Below are 21,373 nucleotides of genomic sequence, written 5' to 3' on the forward strand. Positions count from 1 at the left end.
AGTGCTTTATAAATAAAGTTATTATTATTATAGTTATTAAAGGTGGGTGAAGTGTCTTGCCCAAGGACACAACGACAGTATGCACTCCAAGCGGGATTCGAACCAGCTACCTTCCGGTTGCCAGCCGAACACTTAGCCCATTGTGCCATCTGTCGTCCCATAAATTATGCCAAGAAAATTCTGGATTCATTCCAAGAGAATCTGGACGGCACAGTGGCACAGGGACAGAGTTGCTGCCTGAGTCCCGGGTTCGATCGTGACTACGGATGCTGTCCATACAAAGTTTGTACATTCTCACTGTGACCGCATGGGTTTTATCCGGGTGCTCTGATTTCCTCCCACATTCCAAAGACGTGCAGGTGTAGTGGTTCAGTATTCTTAAACAGACAAAAACGCAAATATAATCAGTGATCAAGCAGTACAATCTGTATTTCGCCAGGCGGGTGTGGTAAAACTCTTAACAGTATGCAGATTGCAGACTATACAGTTCTCATCCCCACACACAGGGGCAGTGATCTTATTTCATATATATACTCCAAAAACCAAAGATTCAGCAATACCTTATCTACAGATCATATTACAGCCTCTTGCTTCTTAAGATTGACAGCTTCTACCATGTTTCTACCATGTTTCTAGGAACCATATTTTTATTGGTATGAATTATGGGTGAAGGTTGAAAAGTTTGTAGGAGTGAGTATAACCAAGCCTACGCTTTTTCAGTAATGCCATTGGATCATCGAGAAATGTTGTCTTGTCAAAGTTTTTAATTTAAAAAAATGTACCATCATCAGTGCTGGCCTAGACTTCTGATGCAAATCTTGAAATTGAACTTTGAATCTCCTGACCTCAAAGTGAAGATGTTGCGATTTACATCATGGACGACAGTCAATGGCACAAAACGACACAAAATGTTTTGCTTTCCAGATCACAGTTGGAGAAATGCTGCAATGCAACTCGAAATTTTGTTGTTACACAAGTTAATGCACCACTGGGAACAAAAATTACTTATGAAGCAGAAGCCAAAAAAATATTTGAAATTACTCGAGATACCCTTGAACTGATTCCGGAGGTAAGTTTTGTTTCACTCTGTCTGGAGCTCTGACAAATCTGTTGGAGTTTTTTGAGGAAGTAACAAGCAAGTTAGGCAAAAAAGAATCAGTGTGGAACGCCTTTAAGGTGCCGCACACGAGGCTGCTAAACCAGGTAGGGCCCCATAGTGTTAGAAGGAAGGTACTAGCATGGTTAGAAGATTGGCCAACTGGCAGGTGGCAAAGAGCTGCAACAAAAGAGGCCTTTTCTGGTTGTCTGTCAGTGATTAGTGGTGTTCCACAGGGGTCAGTGTTGGCTCCACTACTTTTCATGTAATGTATTGATGATCTGATTGAGCTTTATGGCCAAGTTTGCAGATGATACGAAGATAGATGGAGGGACAGGTAGAGTTACGGATGCAGGAATGCTGCAGAAGGACTTGGACAGACTGGGAGAGTGGGCAAGGACGTGGCAAATGGAATACAGTATCGGGACGTGTACCATCATGCACTGTAGTCGAAGGAATAAGGGCATAGACTATATTCTAAATCGGGCGAGGATTCGGATATTGGAGGTGCATAGGGACTTGTGAGTGCTGGTGCAGGATTCCCAAGGGTTAATTTGCAGGTTGAGTCAGCGGTATGGAAGGCAAATGCAATGCTGCATTCAATTTGAGGGGACTAGAATATAAAACCTAGGATGTAATGTTGAGGCTTTATCAGATGCTGGTAAGGCCACATCTGGAATACTGTGAGCAGCTCTCCAGGGTGGATGTGCTGGTTTTGGAGAGGATCCAGAGGCGAGAATAATCACGTGGATGATTGGATTAATGTATGAGGACTGTTTGAAGGCTTTGGGCCTGTACTCATTACACTTAGAAGGGTGAGTGGGACATCTAATTGATCTATAGAATAATGAAATGCCTAGATAGGGTGGATATGGAAAGGATGTTTCCATTAATGGGAGAGTCTAGAACCAGAGGGCACAGCCTCAGAATAAAAAGGATGCACCTTCAGAATGAAGTCTTGGAGAAATTTCAATAACAAGAGGGTGGTGAATCTGAGGAATTCATTGCTACAGATGGCTGTGGTGTGGTAATGGGTATTTTTAAGGCGGAGATTGATGCGATCTTGATTAGGAAGGGCATCAAAGGTTATGGGTATAAAGCAGGAGAATGGGGTTGAGAGGGAAAAATAGATCAGCTATGATTTGAATGGCAGAGAAGACTCAGTGGGCTGAATGGCCTGATTCTGCTCCCATATCTTTTACAGGAAAGGTAATTTAATAAATATTTTATCTAATATTAAACTATTCAAAATGTTCTTGAATATATCATTGCTGATCATCTTGGATGCTGAGAGCATCAGATATATGAGTTTTAGCGAGGTGGTTGCACTCAAGGTGCAGGAGAAAGTAGCTCCTGACCTCTGGAAAAGGAAATGGAAGCTGACAAAGAGTGCAGGGATCACCTGTAACCATTCCCTTAAAAAGCAAGTTTTTTCTTATTAAGAAACAAGGGATAACAAATGGTAGTTTACAAACAAAAACACAAGAATTACTTCATATGTTCATAGGTTATAGGAGCAGAATTAGTCCATTCAGCCAATCAGGTCTACTCTGCCATTCAATCATGTCTGATCTATCTTGCCCTCTCAACTCCTGCCTTCTCCCCACAACCCCTGACACCCCGGTCAACTCAACAGCATGAATAGGTGATGTCTTGGGTCTGAAATTTCAATATTTATGTATAGTATTATCTGATCTGATAGCAAGATAAAAAACAAAACTTTTCACTGTAGAGGTCAAAACCAGCAAAGAAAACAATGTTGACTCCGATATGGAGCTGGTACTGCAAGATTTGCATCTACCACTAGATTGAGAGCAGGGTCAAATTGCTCGGAGGAAGGGGACCATGCTGCCATAAGATCTCAGGAATGGACAGAAGAATCTCCAATTACCTCTGATTACACTGTCTGCTTCCCATGTTCATGTCATTTTTAAAGGGCATCTCCCATAACGCCAGAGGGTTGCTGCATGTGGCTTCTATGTCACTTCCTGAAAACAAGGAAATAATCCCAATTCCACACATTTATCTACTGCATGTCCTCCGGCAGTATTTAAAAAGGCCCTACACGGGAGAGGGCAATGGGAGACGCTTGATCTAGTCGTGGGAAATTGTGAGGAGCAAGTGAATGGTGTTCGTGAATTAGCCTTTAGGGACTAGCGACCACTGTTCAATTAAGTTTAGGATAGTTATGGATGGACACGAGTTAAAATTGTAAATTGGGACAAGACAAATTTTGAAGAAATTAGTTATGAACCTGTTCAAGTTGATTAGAGCAGGTTATTTGATGGAAATTGAATGGCAGGAAAGTGGGATGTTTTTAAAAAGAGTGGTGACAGGAGTCTAGGCCATGCATGTTCCTGTTAGAGTGAAGGGTGAGTCACGTGGGTGTAAGAGAGCTTGGATAACAAGAGAAATTGAAGCTTTGGTCAAAAATAAGGAGGTGGCATGGGACAGATATAGGCAGGTGAGATTAAGTATATCCCTGGAAGAGTATCAGGAACGGAGGAGCAAGCTAAAAGAGGGAACCAGGAGGGCAAAAAAGGGACAGAAGATAGCTCTGACAGATAATATTAAGAATATTCCCAAGAGTTTTTAATGTACAAAAAGGGGAAAGGCAACCACAGAGAGAATGGGACCATTCATGAATCAAAGCAATTAACGGTGTGTGTGGTCACAGGAGATGGTCACAAGGTCCTTAAAGGGCCTGTCCTACTTGGCTGTCAGTTGCCCGCCATTTAGGCGACCTCCAAAAATTTAGTCGTCGCGTTGTGACGCACGGGTAGCATGTGGGTAGCGCGGGACGGGCGCATGGAAAGGCATGGAGTATGGAGTTGCGCGCGGTATCGTGGGGCGCTCCAGGATTTCATGCTGCTCCGGCGTGGCGTATCGCTTACGCACGTGGACGTACTGTGATCGCACGCTGACATCCTGACCTCGTACATGTAGGGCGTGGTGACGCATGAATACGTCACCGTGCGTAACCATGCGCCACCGCTCGCCGCCCATACGCAGTTGGCCACAATGAGAAAATAATTACGCCGTAACCATCGATGCTTTCAGAGTAATGCCTTCAGAGTAACACCGTAATAAGTATTTTTGAAACATCCTTTGTTAAGGATGTTTCAAAAGTTATCATCCAGGTAAGGATTGCAGATTTTATATCCTTAAAGAACACTAGTAACCAAATTAGTTTATTTAAAAAATAACCACCACCAATTTTACTAACACCATTTGTAAAAAAAATTGCAAACTAATTCTTAAGCTGGGTTCAAACCCTCAAACTGCTTCAATGGAATACTATTTTGTGTTGTTGGGAGTAATTCAGAAAGTTTAAAAGTAAATGAATTTTTCCAGCAAACAATAATGTTATCAATGTTTCACTTAACAAATGATGTCAATACGCTGACTAATTCTACTTGCAGAGCAGAGAAAATATTGTAAGGCGCATGATGACGGGTGATGATGTGCGTGACTGTCACGTGTAAGTCACTACCGGCCTGTCACGTAAATGACGGCCACATGGGACAGGCCCTTAAGTATTTCTCCTCTTTTTAATGTGGAGAAAGACCAGAGGACTGGGGAACTTGGTGTAGTCAATAGAACTGTCTGAGGGCAGTCAGTATTATGGTGAAGGAGGTGCAGAACGTCCTAATGCATATGAAGGTAGAGAATTCCCCAGAACCTGATCAGATATATCAGAGGAGACTGTGGGAAACCAGAGAGGAAATTGCAGGTGCCCAGGCTGTAATTGATGTCATTAATTACAGGTGAGGTGCCAGATGACTGGAGGCCAGCAAATGGTGTGCCTGTATTTAAGAAGAGCTGCAAGGTCAAGCCTGGGAGCTGCAGGCCAGTGTGCCATCTGCGTTTAGTTGGATAAGGGCTGATTAGGGGCAGTCAGCGCAGTTTTGTACATGAGAGATTGGTGTCTCAAGAATCTGAGATTTTATGACGTTGCGACCAAAATGGTTGATGACGGTAGACATATCAATGGATTTTAGCAAGGCAGCTATCTCTCGTTGGATCCCATGTGATCTAACCATCCTGACTACCCTTGACAGGGTTCCGCATGGTAGGCTAGTCAGGATGGTTAGATCGCATGGGATCCAACGAGAGATAGCTGACTTGCTTGAAAATTGGCTTCATCAAAGAGAACAGAGAGTGATGTCGGCAGGTTGCTTTTGGACTGAAGGTCTGTGATTAGTGGTGTGCCGCAGGGTTAAGTGTTGGGCCCATTACTGTTTGTCATCCAGATCAATTATTTGGATGAGAACATATAAGGCATGTTTAGAAATTTTGCAGATGACAGATTAAAGTGGGTGGAAGTGTAGGTTGTGAAGATGGGTGTCAACAATTGCAGCAGGACCTTGATTGGTTGGGCAGGTGGGCTGAGGAACGGTTGATGGAATTTAAAATAGGGAAATGTGAGGTGTTGCATTTTATGGAAGTCTAACAAGGGCAGGATCAACACGGTAAATGGGAGGATTCTGGGGAGTGTTGTACAGCATAGGGAACGAGTAGTGCAGCTACATGGTTCCTTGAAAGTGGCGTCCCACTTGGGAGTGGTCAAGGCACACATAGGGTGGTCAAGACAGCTTTCGGCACATTGGCCTTCATCAGAGTATTGGGTATAGAAGTGTACAAAATCATAGGAGGAATAGATTGGGTAAATCCAGAGTCCTTTGCCCAGAATAGGGGAAATTGAGACTACACAATAATAGACAATAGGTGCCATTCGGCCCTTCGAGCCAGAACCTCCATTGATTGTGATCATGGCTGATCATGCACATTCAATTTTTTTGTCTACCATCCACATTCAGTACCCCATTCCTGCCATCTCCCCATATCCCCTGACTCCACTATCTTTAAGAGTTCTATCTAACTCTCTCTTGAAAGCATCCAGAGAATTGGCCTCCACTGCCTTCTGAGGCAGAGAATTCCACAGACTCGTAACTCTCTGGGTGAAAAGTTTTTTCCTCATCTCCGTTCAAAATGGTCTACCCCTTATTCTTAAACTGTGCCCCCTGGTTCTGGACACCCCCAACATTGGGAACACGTCTCCTACCTCTAGCGTGTCTAATCCCTTAATAATCTTATGTTTCAATAAGATATCCTCTCATCCTTCAAATTTCAGAGTATACAAGCCCAGCCACTCCATTCTATCTGTAGTTGTACAGGGCCCTAGTGAGACCACACCTGGAGTATTGTGTGTAGTTTTGGTCTCCAAATTTGAGGAAGGACATTCTTGCTATTGAGGGAGTGCAGCGTAGGTTCATGCGGTTAATTCCCAGGATGGCGGGACTGTCATAGGTTGATAGAATGGAGTGGCTGGGCTTGTATACTGAAATTTAAAGGATGAGAGGGAATCTTATTGAAACATAAGATTATTAAGGGATTAGACACGCTAGAGGGAGGAAACATGTTACCAATGTTGGGGGAGTCCAGAACCAACCTATGACAGTCCCGCCATCCTGGGAATTTACCGTGTGAACCTACGCTGCACTTCCTCAATAGCAAGAATGTCCTTCCTCAAATTTGGAGACCAAAACTACACACAATACTCCAGGTGTGTTCTCACTAGGGCCCTGTACAACTACAGAAGGACCTCTTTGCTCCTATACGCAACTCCTCTTGTTATGAAGGCCAGCATGCCATTTGTTTTCTTCACTGCCTGCTTTACGTGCATGCTTACTTTCAGTGGTTGATGAACAAGGACCCCCAGATCTCATTGTTCTTCCCCTTTTCCCATGACATAATTCAGATAATAATCTGCCTTCCTATTTTCCCACTAAAGTTGATAACCTCACATTTATCCACATTAAACTGCATCTGCCATGCATCTGCCCACTCACCCAACCTGTCCAAGTCACCCTGCATCCTCACAGCATCCTCCTCACAGTCCACACTACCACCCAGCTTTGTGCAATCTGAAAATTTGCTAATGTTACTTTGAATTCCTTCATCTAAATCATTGATGTATATTGTAAATAGCTACGGTCCGAGCATCAAGCCTTGCGGTACACCATTAGTCACTGCCTGCCATTCTGAATTCCACAATTTGTGGAATTCCCTGCCACAGAGGGCAGTGGAGGGCAAATCACTGGATGAATTTAAGAGAGAGTTAAATAGAGCTCTAGGGACTAATGGAATCAAAGGGTATCAAGGAGAAGGCAGGAGAAGGGTCATTGATTGGGGATAATCAGCCACGGTGCTGGCTCGAAGGGCCGAATGGCCTCCTCCTGCACCTATTTTCTATGTTTCTATGAAAGGGACCCATTAATCCCTGCTCTTTGTTTCCTGTCTGCCAAGTCTATCCATATCTATGGACCCCCCAATAATAATAATAATAATAATAATAATAATAATAATAATAATAATAATAATAATAATATCTTTTATTGTCATTGCACGTCAGTGCAACGAGATTTAGTATGCAGCTCCAACCGATGAAAAAGAAAAGTAAAATAAATAAATAAGCTGTGTGTCGTGGCCATCCGAGGGAGACAGTCCAGGGGGGGTGGGGGGCACTCAGCAGGGCCGGTTCAGAGCCGCTATAGCTCTTGGAATAAAGCTGTTTCTGGGTCTGGAGGTTCGGGCGTAGAAGGCCTTGTAACGTCTGCCGGAGGGAAGTAGTTCAAACAGTCTGTTACAGGGGTGTGATGAGTCTTTATGGATGCTGACGGCCTTCCTGAGGCACCGTGTGTGGTAGATGCCCTCCAAGGCTGGTAGCTCTGTAAAGCACAATACCATGTGCTTTAAATTTGTCCACTAATCTCCTATGTGGGACCTTATCAAATGCTTTCTTAAATTCCACGTACACTTCATCTACTGGCTCTCCATTGTCCATTTTCCTAGTTTCATCCTAAAAAAATTCCAGAAGATTAGTGAAGCATGATTTTCTCTTCATAAATCCATGCTGACTCGGACAAATCCTGTTACTGCTATCTAAATATGCCGCTATTTCATCTTTTATAATTGACTCCAGTTTCTTTCCCACCATCGATGTTAGGCTAACTGGTCTATAATTCCCTGTTTTAGCTACCCTCCAATCCACAGGAACTGATCCTGAGTCTATAGAACATTGAAAAATGATCACCAATGCGTCCACGATTTCTATAGCCACTTCCTTAAGTACCCTGGGATGCAGACCATCAGGCCCTGGGGATTTATCAGCCTTCTGTCCCATTAGTCTGTCCAACACCATTTCCTGCCTAATTTCCTTCAGTTCCTCCATCACCCCAGATCCTCTGGCCACTAGTACATCAGGGAAATTGTTTGTGTCCTCCTTAGTGCAGACAGATCCAAAGTACCTGTTGAACTCCATTTCCCTGTTCCCTATAATAAATTCACCCGTTTCAGTCTTCAAGGGTCCAACTTTTTAACTAATCTTTTCCTCTTCACATACCTAAATAAGCTTTTACTATCCTCCTTTATATTCTTGGCTAGCTTACCTTCGTACCTCATCTTTTCTCCCCGTATTGTCTATTTAGTTATCTTCTGTTGCTCTTTAAAAGTTTCCCAATCCACTGGCTTCCCGTTCATCTTCCCTAAGTCATACGTTTTTATTTTTATACTCTCCTTGACTTCACTTATCAGCCATGGTCGCCCCTTACTTCCCTTGGAATCTTTCTGCCTCTTTGGAATGAACTAATCCTGCACCTTCTGTATTATCTCGAGAAATACCTGCCATTGTTTTTCCACTGTCATTCCTGCTAGTGTATCTTTCCAGTAAATTTTGTCCAGCTCCTCCCTCATGGCCCCATAGTCCCCTTTGTTCAACTGTAATACTGACACTTCCAATTTACCCTTCTCCCTCTCAATTTGTAAATTAAAACTTATCATATTATGGCCACTACCACCTAATGGCTCCTTTACCTCGAGTTCCCTTTATCAAATCAGGTTAATTGCACAACACTAAATCCAGAATTGCCTTCTCCTTGGTAGGCTCCAATACTAGCTGCTCTAAGAATCCATCACGGAGGCACTCAGAATCAGAGGACATAAGTTTAAGGTCGGGAGGGAGAAAGATTTTATAGGAGCTTGATGGGGTTTTTTTTTGGTGGGTATATGGAAAGAGCTGGTGCAGGAAATAGTTGAAGCAGGCACTATCATAACAAGAGACATTTGGACCGGTACATGGTTAGGATGGTTATGGGCCGAGCACAGGCAAGTTGGACTAGTGGAGATAGGGCATGTTGGTCTGTGTTGGCAGGTTGGGCCGAGAGGTCTGTTTTGGCAACCATCCTCACTATGGCATTAACTATCTTAGTGGCATCTGCAAACTTAATCATACCGCGTACATTCTCATCCAAATGGTTGGTTATAAACCACAAACAGCAATGGGCACAGCACCGTTTCTTGAGGCACACCACTAGTCACAGGATTGCAGTCGATAAACAACCATCCATCACCACCGCTTCCTCTAATGAAGCCAATTCTGTATCTTGTACACCATGCCTCGACCGATGAAAGCATGCGTAAGATACGCCTTCTTTAACTACTTGTATTGCCACTGTCAGGGAGCTAATACTCCTGTACATCAATGCTGTCAAGGGTCTTGCCATTAACTTGCAACCTCTCAAGGTGAAGCACCTCACATTTGCTTTGATTAAACTCCATCTGCCATTTCTCCACCCACATCTGTAACTAAGCTAAATCCCACTGCATTGTTTGGCAGCCTTCCACACTGTCCAATAACTCCAATATTTGTGTTGTCTGAAAATTTACTGACTAACCCACCCACACATATATATCATAAATACTAAAGGTTCCAGCAATAACCATGCTGAACACCACTGATCATGCACCTCCAGCTAGAATAACTCCTTTCCATGATAACCCTCTGCTTTTATAGGTAAACTAGTTCTGAATCCAAACTACCAAGTCACTGAGAATCACATGCATCTAAATCTTCTGGATGAGCCTATCATGCGGGACTGATGCCAAATGCCATACTAAAATCTACATAAACAACATTGACTGCTGATCACCTTCCACAAAAAGCTCAATCAAGTTAGTAAGACATGACCGGCCATGGACAAAGTTATGCTGTCTGTCCCCAATCACCCCATTCTCTTCCAAATGTGGTGGGTTGCCGGGTCCACCGCCATTTTGAGATCGCCATTTTGACTCGTGTCACAACGGGGATCTCTTGCGTCACAACGGAGACCCGTCAGCCACGCCTGCGCAGTTGGGGGAGGGTTAAACCGTCAATGGCACAAGTTTGAACGCGGAAGTCGCCTCTTTTGTCTCAATAATCTGCAATAGAGCGCATCTGGCCCTGGGAATTCACACACCGTAAAACTTTGAGAGACCTCGTACCACTCCTCCTTGATCTCAAACATAGAAACATAGACATAGAAAGTAGGTGCGAGAGTAGACCACCAGGTCCGTCGAGCCCGCACCGCCATTCGCTCATGGCTGAACACTAAACAGACACACTTACCCACAAACAGTAGACACAAGACACAGAACACAAGACACTACCCTCCCCTTTATACCGCTATCACCCCTCTCCACCCCAAGAACCTCGCGATCTCCTGGGGGAGGCAAAAAACCGGATAAAAACCCAGGTCCAATTCGGGAAAAAAATCCGGGAAATTCCTCTCCGACCCCAATCCAGGCGATCGACACTTGTCCAGGAGATCACTCAGGTCTTACTATACTAACCATACCTAGGTCCATATCCCTGCCCTCTCCCCGTAGCCCCTTATCCCCTTGGCAGCTAAAAAACCATCTATTTTAGTCTTAAATATATTTAAAGTTTCTGCTTCCACTGCTCCCTGGGGCAGTGAATTCCATAAATTAACCACCCTCTGGGTGAAGAAGTTCTTCCTCATCTCAGTTTTAAAAGAGCCCCCCCTTATTCTGCAACTATGTCCCCTAGTTCTAGTTTCCCCGATCATTGGGAACATCCTCGGTGCATCCACCCGATCAAGGCCCCTCACGATCTTATATGTTTCAATGAGATCGCCTCTCATTCTTCTAAACTCCAAAGAGTAGAGTTCCAGCCTACTTAACCTTTCCTCATATGTCAATCCCCTCATTGCAGGAATTAATCTTGTAAACCTTCGCTGCACTGCCTCCAGGGCTAGTACATCCTTTCTTAAGTATGGACCCCAGAACTGTACACAGTATTCCAAATGTGGTCTCACTAATACTGTGTACAGCTGCAGCAAGACCTCCGTGTTTTTATACTCAATCCCCCTAGCAATAAAGGCCAAAACTCCATTGGCCTTCCTGATTGCTTGCTGCACCTGCATACTAACTTTTAGTGATTCATGTACTAATACCCCTAGATCCCTTTGCGTTGCATTACAACGCAGCTCCTCCTCATTTAGAAAATAACTTGCCCTATCATTTTTTTTCCCAAAGTGAATGACTTCACATTTATTAGTATTAAATTTCATCTGCCAAGTTGTTGCCCACTCACCTAGCTTATCTATATCCTTTTGCAGACTCTTCCTATCCTCCTCATCCCCTACTTTTCCTCCCATTTTTGTATCGTCCGCAAATTTTGATATATTACACTTGGTTCCCTCCTCCAAATCATTTATATAAATTGTGAACAACTGGGGTCCCAGCACCGACCCTTGCGGAACCCCGCTAGTTACCGGTTGCCATCCCGAGTATGAACCATTTATCCCCACTCTCTGCTTCCTATTTGTTAGCCAATCCTCTACCCATGCTAATATATTACCCCCAATCCCATAATTTTTTATTTTTAGCAATAGTCTCTTATGTGGCACCTTGTCAAAAGCCTTTTGGAAGTCCAAGTATACCACATCCACCGGTTCCCCTTTATCCACCCGGGTTGTTACTTCCTCAAAGAATTCGAGCAGATTCATTAAACAGGACTTCCCCTTCACAAAACCATGCTGGTTCTGTCCGATGAAGTCATGTTTATCCAAGTGCCCCGTTAGTGTTTCTTTAATAATTGTCTCTAACATTTTACCCACCACCGATGTTAGACTAACCGGTCTATAGTTACCCGCCTTCTGTTTACTTCCTTTTTTAAATATAGGTGTTACATTGGCCATTTTCCAATCCACTGGGACCGTTCCTGCCTCCAGGGAGTTTTGGAAAATTATCACCAATGCATCCACAATCCCCACCGCTATCTCTCTCAAGACTCTTGGATGTAATCCATCAGGCCCAGGGGATTTATCCTCCTTCAGTCTCATTAATTTCCCTAATACCACCTCCTTGGTGATCTTAATAGTATTTAGCTCCTCCATTCCTACCGCCCCCTGTTTATCCAGCGTTGGAATATTTTTTGTGTCTTCTATGGTGAAGACTGATACAAAATACTCGTTTAATGCCTTTGCCATTTCCATGTTCCCCACCAACAACTCTCCAGTCTCACCCTCCAATGGACCAACGTTCACCTTAGCCACCCTTTTTCTTTTTATATAGCTATAAAAACTCTTACTATTAGTTTTTATGTTGTTCGCTAAATTCCTTTCATAGTCTATTTTCCCCGTCTTAATTAATCTCTTAGTTATTTTTTGCTGACCTTTAAATGCTTCCCAATCCTCTACCCTCCCACTATCTCTGGCTACCTTATATGCCCTTGCCTTCAGCCGAATACTATCCTTTATAGTTTTACTGAGCCATGGCTGACTGTTCTTACCCTTACCCCTTTTTTTCTTCATAGGAATAAATTTTTCTTGAAGGTTATACAGTATACCCTTAAACGTACACCACTGCTCATGTACCGTCTTATTCTTGAGTCTGCTATCCCAGTCAACTTTGATCAGCTCAGTCCTCATACCTTCATAATCCCCCTTATTTAGACTAAGCACCCTAGCCTGAGTTTCTGTCTTATTTTAAAGAAGAAGTGGTATGAGGTCTCTCAAAGTTTTAAGGTGTGTGAATCCCCAGGGCCAGATGGGCTCTGTTGTAGATTATTGAGGCAAAAGAGGCAATTGTAGAGGCCTCGATAAAGATCTTTGCATTGTCATTAATTACGGGTGAGATCACATGGGGCTGTTCCTGCATGTCATCTTCCTCTTGGCAAATGCAAAGTACTCATTTATCAAACCTACATCCTCTGACACCAAGCATAAATTCCTTATTTTACCCACGAGTGTTTAAACAGATTTATCCTTCTCCCTAGTTACTGTCATGTTTTTAATGAATGTATGAAACCTTTGGGATTTTCTTTAATCTGACGCACCAAATGCACTTTATCACCTTTTTGCCCCTTCACTTGGGACACCCTTTTCACTTCCCTCTGGAAGGCGACTCGGGATTGCCAAAGCTGCCGGACATAAAAACAGTTTTTATCCACGAGTAGTTGCTCTACTCAACAGCCAAACATCTGTAGCCTCCCTTTGATCTGGTATTTTGTTGGTTCACATGCTTGATCAATGGTGTTTTATCATTACTGTTTTATTATTGTTAATGTTTAGTGTTTTCTGAGTCATTCGTAACTGTCACTGTATGTCATGTTTTTACTTGTGGGCGGAGCACCAAGGCAAAGTCCTTGTATGTGAATACTTGGCCAATAAACTTACTTACGTACTTACTAATTGCCTGCTTGATTTTTATTTTCCTGCTTGCTTTACATTCTTCAAAGGCCATGTCTGATTTCAACTTTCTAAACCTTGCATAATCTTTCTTTTTGACCAAATGTACCTTCTCTTTGGTCAACCAAGTTTCTCTTACCTTGCCGTCCTTATCCCTTAATTGGACCATGCCAGTTGTGATCTCTGCCAGTTCCTCCCTGAGTTGGACTAACCATATGCTATTTTCATATCCTTGTACTGCAGGCTTTGTTTTATTTTTTGCACTACATAGTTTAAAAAAAAAAAATTATTGAACTTTTTTATTCTTGTTTATTATATATTCTATTGAGTATTGTGTTTACAACCATGTTATGCAGCTACAAATAAAAATATCATTGTACCACTTCAGTACATGTGACAATAAAACACACTTGACCTGTTTGACTCTTAAAGAAACTCTTTTGGATACACCAATTCCTTAGCTTCCATGATCTTCCCCACAGTAAACTGTAAAATCCTAATACCGTGCTCCAAGCTTCTCATCTGAGTGCATCATTCAAACAGTGTCCCTTCAAGACTTTATGGAATACTAGACCAGGTGCGGACCCGTTGGGTCCCCCTCCCCCACCACTCACCCATACACGAGGCGATGTTCAGTCAAAATGAGGGAGGGGGGTGGAGGGAATCCACTCAGCGGCCATCGGCCGCGGCACCACACAGCACGTCCCGACTCCACACAGTGGCTTTCACGACTCCACACAGTGGCTTTCCCAACTCCACACGGCGGCTTTCCCGACTCCACACAGCGTCTTTCCCGACTACACTTTTACTGACTCAATCAACACTAGTTGTGGACTCAGCCCCACCTCTGGGTTTTTTTTCTCTCCAGCGGGTGCCGGAAGGAGCGTTACCTTCATGGTGACAGAAAGGCGAGAAGACCAATCTGCTGACCTCATGATTTTATAAACCTTCATAACTTTTGTATATTTCCTCCGATTGGAACAAAACTTGGTGCGCTTAGAGCAGAGAACATTGAGTAACATGACGAAAAATCCTAGCGATAAAGGGTACCATTCTTGCGCAATTTATTTTTAAAAAGCAAACAGGAAGTGGTCAAGATGAGAGTTTTAGTAATAGTATAGAAGATAGATATAGATACTAGGCCGAGTGGGACCCATTAGGTCCCTGTCATGCGGGAGGCCTGGTCCCCCAACGCAACCCATTCCCCCAACACAATATTCGACCACTCACTCACAGCCCCCATGGGAGGCCTGGACCCCAGCATAACCCATTCTCCCAACGCAATATTCGACCTCTCACCCATAGCTTCCACAGGAGGCCTGGTCCCCCAAAGAAACCCGTTCCCAAAAGCAATATTCCACCCAATGCAATATTCCACCACTCACCCATAGCCCCCACGGGAGGCCTGGACCCCAACGCAACCCGTTCCCCAAAGCAATATTCCACCACTCACCAGTTTCCCCAACACAACCTGTTCCCCCAACGCAATGTTCCACCACTCACCAATAGCCCCCAACTGCGCAGGGGCTGCTCATTTTGCCTTATTCACTCTCCCTCATTTTTAAACTTAAAAAAAAATCCAATTGCACTTGCTAGCCAGCAGAACTCAGTGTACTGTGACTAAGACAAATGCATTTGCACTTGCTAGGGCTAGCAGGACTCAATGAACTTGGATAGCAACAATGTTATGAGCAGGAATACAATCCCATTGTGACATCATAGCTGTAAGCACAGTAAAGAAATTTGCAGTATCTTTTTGAGACAGGAAGCGGGCGGACGTGGAGTCGAGGGATGCCATGAGCGGGCGGGTGGTCATGGACCCGAGGACCCCGAGTGAGGGGGGCGCGGCCGCTGCGAGTGGGTGGCCAGGCTACGTCACTCGCAACGCGTGAACACAGCGTGCAGCCTTTGTGACGTCATCACGTCATCAGCCAAAGCTGTTCAGTTTTATTTTCTTTCAGATTTTACGTTCTTTCAGATTTTTGAACATTTTGATTAATAACTTGAGAAATAATGCATGAATTTTTCAGATGAGACAATTTCGGAGTCCATCAGATAAATCTCTACAAGAATATGTCAAAACTGTACAGATAGGGCATCGTTATTTCTAGCAGATGTGATCACACACACACACACACACACACACACACACACACACACACACACACACACACACACACACACACACACACACACACACACACACACACACACACACACACACACACACACACACACACACACACGAACACACGATCAGTGTTTTAATAGTTACTAGACAAAGTGGGACCCGTTGGGTCCCATGCCCTCGACATGCGGTTGCAAGGGGGGGGGGGGGGTGTGCTATCATCGTCACACACACACACACTAACCACCCCCCACACACACACCAACCACCCCCTCTTGATATTATATTAATATTATTCATTCGCTCTTTTTACCCCATCCCCCGCCCTATCCACACGCATAGCCCCCAACTGCGCATGCGCGGCTAGAGAGGGGGTAGGGTAGAGAGGGTGAGGGGATAGGGAGGGAGGGAGGGGGAGGGGGAGGGGGATTAGAGAAGGAGAGAGGGGAGGGCGAGCTGTCACAGGGGAGGGCTGGTTCCCGGATGCAATACTCCGCCACGCACACATAGGTTCCAGTAGAAGGAGAGGGAAGGAGGGGCAGAGAGGGAGGGAGGGGCAGAGATGGAAGGGGGCAGAGAGGAGGGGGATGAAAGGGATGGGGGCAGAGAGGGAGGGGAAGAGAGTGAGGGGGGCAGAGAGGGAGAGGGGCTGAGAGGGAGAGGGAGGCAGGGGGGAGTGGAGAGGGAGGGGGGCATAGAGGGAAGGGGGAGCAGAGAGAGAAGTGGGCAGAGAGAACGGGGGAGTCATAGAGGGGGGCAGAGAGGGAGGGGGCAGCGAGGGAGGGGCGGGCAGAGAGGGAGGGGGCAGAGAGGGAGGGGGGGCAGAGAGGGAGGAACATGGCAGAGAGGGGGCAGGAGGGGGAGATAGGGAGGGGTGTTAGAGAGGGAGGGGGTACAGAGAGGGAGCGGTCAGGCAGAGAGGCGGGGGACAGAGAGGGAGGGGGTCAGAGAGGGAGGGTGGGCAGTGAGGGAGGGGGGCAGAGAAGGAAGGGCGGGGCAGAAGGGCAGGGCAGAGGCGGGGGCAGAGAGGGAGGGGGGAGAGAGGGGGGTCAGAGATGGAAGGGGCCAGAGAGGTAGGGGGCTGAGAGAGAGGGGGTCAGAAAGGGAGTGGTCTGGCAGAGAGGGAGGGGTCGGGCAGAGAAGGAGGGGGGCAGGGAGGGAGTGGGGGCAGAAAGTGAGGGGTCAGAAAAGGAGGGGAGGGCAGAGAAGGAGGGAGGTAGAGAGGGAGGGGGTAGAAAGGGAGGGGGTGGAGAGGGAGGGGGTGGGGATAGAGGGAGGGGAGGGGATGGGATAGAGAGGGAGAGAGGAGGGGGAGGGGCTAGAGAGGGAGGAGGTGGAGGGGGAGGGGATAGAGAGGTAGCACCAACCAAGGACGTAGAGCAGCAGCCTTTCCACCACGGGGCGGATGCTGAGCGGGCGGGGTGGGCGGCGAGCAGCTGGCGCCCAAAGGGGTGACGTGGAACATAGCGGAGCAGGCCACGCGGAGCAGAGCCATCGTGACATCATCAGCGAGACCATCTCGTTTATATTCAAAGCTATTTCAGATTTGTGAACATTTTCATAAATAACTCGAGAAATAAAGCATTCAATTTTCAGATAAGGCAATTTTTTGACCACAGCAGAAATCTCTATCGGAATATGTAAAAATGGTACCATTAGCACGTTGTTTTTTTGAGCAATGTGATTATACACCCACACATACATACACACATCCAATAGTTACTAGACTAAGTGGGACCCGTTGGGTCCCAGCATCACACAGGAGGGCTTGTCATCCAACGCAATATTCCACCTCTCCACCAATTCTAATATTGGTGGCCAGTTGGGTGGGGGGGGGGGGGCTTTCTGGAGCGCTAGTATGGGTGTTGTGGGCTGAAGGGACTGGTTTCCAGAGAGCTAGCATGCAAATTGTGCGCCAAATGGATTCTTGGGCTGGCGTCTCAGTCAATCAAGCCTGTTGTGCTGGCAACTCACTCACTCACGGCTGGTGGGCTGGTAGTTGACTCAAGGCTAATCCTTGAAATTCTATTTCAAGCAGGGTATAAGGCCACCAAATTCAAGTGCAGTTTCTTACCACTTCTAGCAGGGTGCAAGGCCACCAAATTCAAGTGCAGTTTCATACCATTTGAAGTAGGGTGCAGAGCCACTAAAGACAGCGAGTCGTGACCTCTCCCTCCTCCCTTGCAGAGACTGAGCCACACCCACATTTCCGGGTTTTATAACCCCACCCCCCCCCCCCCCCACCGGAAAAGGTGTGGCTTTCATGGAGTGATTGACAGGAGAGAGATTCTCAACATTTAAAAAAAAACTAATAACACTTTTATTTTTCATTGATGGGAAGAATTCTCTGCACCTGCTCAGCGGAGGGGGATGGAGTAAGATGGCCAAAAATCACAGCGTTTTATCTAAAATCAATATACAGTGCAAACAGGAAGTAAGTGCATTTACAGTAGTGCCTTTTAACTTCAAGTCAAAGCACCCAAGCCACCATTTGCAGTAAGTAATGCATTTCAACTTCATGCCACCATTTGCAGTAAGTGGTGTCTTTCAACTTCAAGCCACACCCAAGCCATCAATTGCAGGAAGTAGTGCCTTTCAACTTCAAAGCTCCCAAGCCACCATTTGCAGTAAGTAGTGCCTTTCAACTTCATGCCACCATTTGCAGTAATGCCTTTCAACTTCAAGCCAAAGCAACCAAGCCACCATTCGCAGTAATAGTGCCTTTCAACTTCAAGCCAAAGCTCCCAAGCCTCCATTTGCAGTAAGTAGTGCCTTTCAACTCCATGCCACCATTTGCAGTAAGTGGTGTCTTTCAACTTCAAGCCACACCCAAGTCACCATTTGCAGTAATAGTGCCTTTCAACTTCAAGCCAAAGCAACCAAGCCACCATTTGCAGTAATAGTGCCTTTCAACTTCAAACCAAAGCTCCCAAGCCACCATTTGCAGTAAGTAGTGCTTTCAACTTCATGCCAAAGCACCCAACCCACCATTTGCAGTAAGTAGTGCCTTTCAACTTCATGCCACCATTTGCAGTAAGTAGTGCCTTTCAACTTCAAGCCACAATTTGCAGTAAGTAGTGCCTTTCAACTTCAGGCCAATGCACCCACGCCCCCCATTTGCAGTAAGTAGTGCCTTTCAACTTCAAGCCACACCCAAGCCACCATTTGCAGGAAGTAGTGCCTTTCAACTTCATGCCACCATTTGCAGTAAGTAGTGCCTTTCAACTTCAAGCCATTGCACCCAAGCCACCATTTGCAGTAAGTACTGCCTTTCAACTGCAAACCAAAGCACCCAAGCCACCATTTGCAGTAAGCAGTGTCTTTCAACTTCATGCCACCATTTGCAGTAAGTACTGCCTTTCAACTGCAAACCAAAGCACCCAAGCCACCATTTGCAGTAAGTAGTGTCTTTCAACTTCATGCCACCATTTGCAGTAAGTAGTGCCTTTCAACTTCAAGCCACAATTTGCAGTAAGTAGTGCCTTTCAACTTCAGGCCAATGCACCCACGCCCCCCATTTGCAGTAAGTAGTGCCTTTCAACTTCAAGCCACACCCAAGCCACCATTTGCAGGAAGTAGTGCCTTTCAACTTCATGCCACCATTTGCAGTAAGTGGTGTCTTTCAACTTCAAGCCACACCCTAGCCACACCCAAGCCACCATTTGCAGTAAGTAGTGCCTTTCAACTTCAAGCCAAAGCAACCAAGCCACCATTTGCAGTAAGTAGTGCCTTTCAACTTCAAGCCAAAGCAACCAAGCCACCATTTGCAGTAATAGTGCCTTTCAACTTCAAGCCAAAGCTCCCAAGCCACCATTTGCAGTAAGTAGTGCCTTTCAACTTCATGCCACCATTTGCAGTAAGTAGTGCCTTTCAATTTCAAGACACACCCAAGCCAAGCCAGCTTTAGAACCAATAGACATATTTTTGCAAGTTTTAGAGCCAATAGACATATTTTTGCAAGCTTAGAACCAATAGAGACATTTTTTTGCAAGCTTTAGAACCAATAGAGACATTTTTTGCAAGCTTTAGAACCAATAGAGACACTTTTTGCAAGCTTTAGAACCAATAGAGACACTTTTTGCAAGCTTTAGAACCAATGGACATTTTTTTGCAAGCTTTAGAACCAATGGACATTTTTTTGCAAGCTTTAGAACCAATAGACATTTTTTTGCAAGCTTTAGAACCAATAAACATTTTTTGCAAGCTTTAGAACCAATATAGACACTTTTTGCAAGCTTTAGAACCAATAGACATTTTTTGCAAGCTTTCGAACCAATAGACATTTTTTGCAAGCTTTAGAACCAATAGACACTTTTTTGCAAGCTTTAGAACCAATAGACACTTTTTTGCAAGCTTTAGAACCAATAGACACTTTTTTTGCAAGCTTTAGAACCAATAGACATTTTTTGCAAGCTTTAGAACCAATAGAGACACTTTTTGCAAGCTTTAGAACCAATAGACATTTTTTTGCAAGCTTTAGAACCAATAGACATTTTTTTGCAAGTTTTAGAACCAATAGACACTTTTTTTGCAAGTTTTAGAACCAATAGACACATTCTGCAAGCATTTTAGAACCACTAAGGGCACTTACATTTGAGTGGACATGTGTTCAGTGTTATTCACAGCTCAGAGAAACGTGACCCTCTGCCTTCCTCCATCTTGAAGAGTGAGTGAGGCACACCACTTCCTGGTTTTATAGTCCCTCCCCCTTGCCACCAGCGGGGGCAGCAGAGAGAATGGAAAATTTTGTAAAAACATTAATATCTCTGTCATTTTTCATCGACGGAAAAAATCCTCGGCACACATGTGGCGGAGGGGGGATCTGAGCAAGGTGGCCAAAAATGACGGCCGTAGGTGGCGGCGTTCTCTCGGAAATCTCAGCACAGATGGCCAAAACCGGTCAAGAACAGGCTTTTAGTAATATAGATAAGATATATATGTATATATTCTAGACCAAGTAGGACCCGTTGGGTCCCGTTCCCCAACGTAATATTCCACCACTCATCCAACGCAATATTCCACCACTCACCTATAGCCCCCACAGGAGGCCTGATCCCCCAACGCAACCCATTCCCCAAGGCGATATTCCACCCAATGCGATATATTCCACCACTCACCCAAAGCCTCCATGGGCGGCCTGTTCCCCCAACGCAACCTGATCGGCCAACGTAATATTCCACCACTCACCCATAGCCCTCAAGGGTGGCCTAGTCACCCAACACCACTCGTTCCCCAAGGCAATATTCCACCCAACGCAATATTCCACTACTCACCCATAACCCCCGACTGCGCAGGCACGGCTGACCAGTTCTTGTTGTGAAAATCAACCAGCCCCACATGTGGTGGGGGGGGGGGGGTGACGGCGTTGATGCTTACCTCCCCCCATCCCACCCCCCCCCACAATGAATGAAACCTCTTCCCTATTCCACCCCCTGACAATGAAAACCATGATCTTATCCGGAACAGCCGGACCAATCGGTCGTCGGGGCGTGGAGCTGCGCTCCCCCCACGTGGGAGCCGTACCAATCGACCATCGAGCGTTAATTTGGAGCCAATCCATTCAATCGGCCCCACGTGGGGGGGGGGGGGGGAGATAGTGGGCGGCATCGGCGCGCCCCG

The 21,373-nt window shown here is 45.4% G+C and overlaps 1 protein-coding gene across 1 annotated transcript in view; it reads left to right on the forward strand.

Annotated features, from left to right (window-relative positions):
* The window catches only part of LOC116968454 (alpha-2,8-sialyltransferase 8E-like), a 101,798-nt gene that overhangs the window by 39,598 nt on the left and 40,827 nt on the right, over window positions 1–21,373 (forward strand). Inside the window, exon 4 of the mRNA XM_033015222.1 lies at window positions 925–1,069. Coding sequence (XP_032871113.1) covers window positions 925–1,069 — 145 coding nt within the window. The remainder of the gene's footprint in view (window positions 1–924; window positions 1,070–21,373) is intronic.

Source organism: Amblyraja radiata, chromosome 2 (assembly GCF_010909765.2).
Source record: "Amblyraja radiata isolate CabotCenter1 chromosome 2, sAmbRad1.1.pri, whole genome shotgun sequence".
NCBI lineage: Eukaryota > Metazoa > Chordata > Chondrichthyes > Rajiformes > Rajidae > Amblyraja > Amblyraja radiata.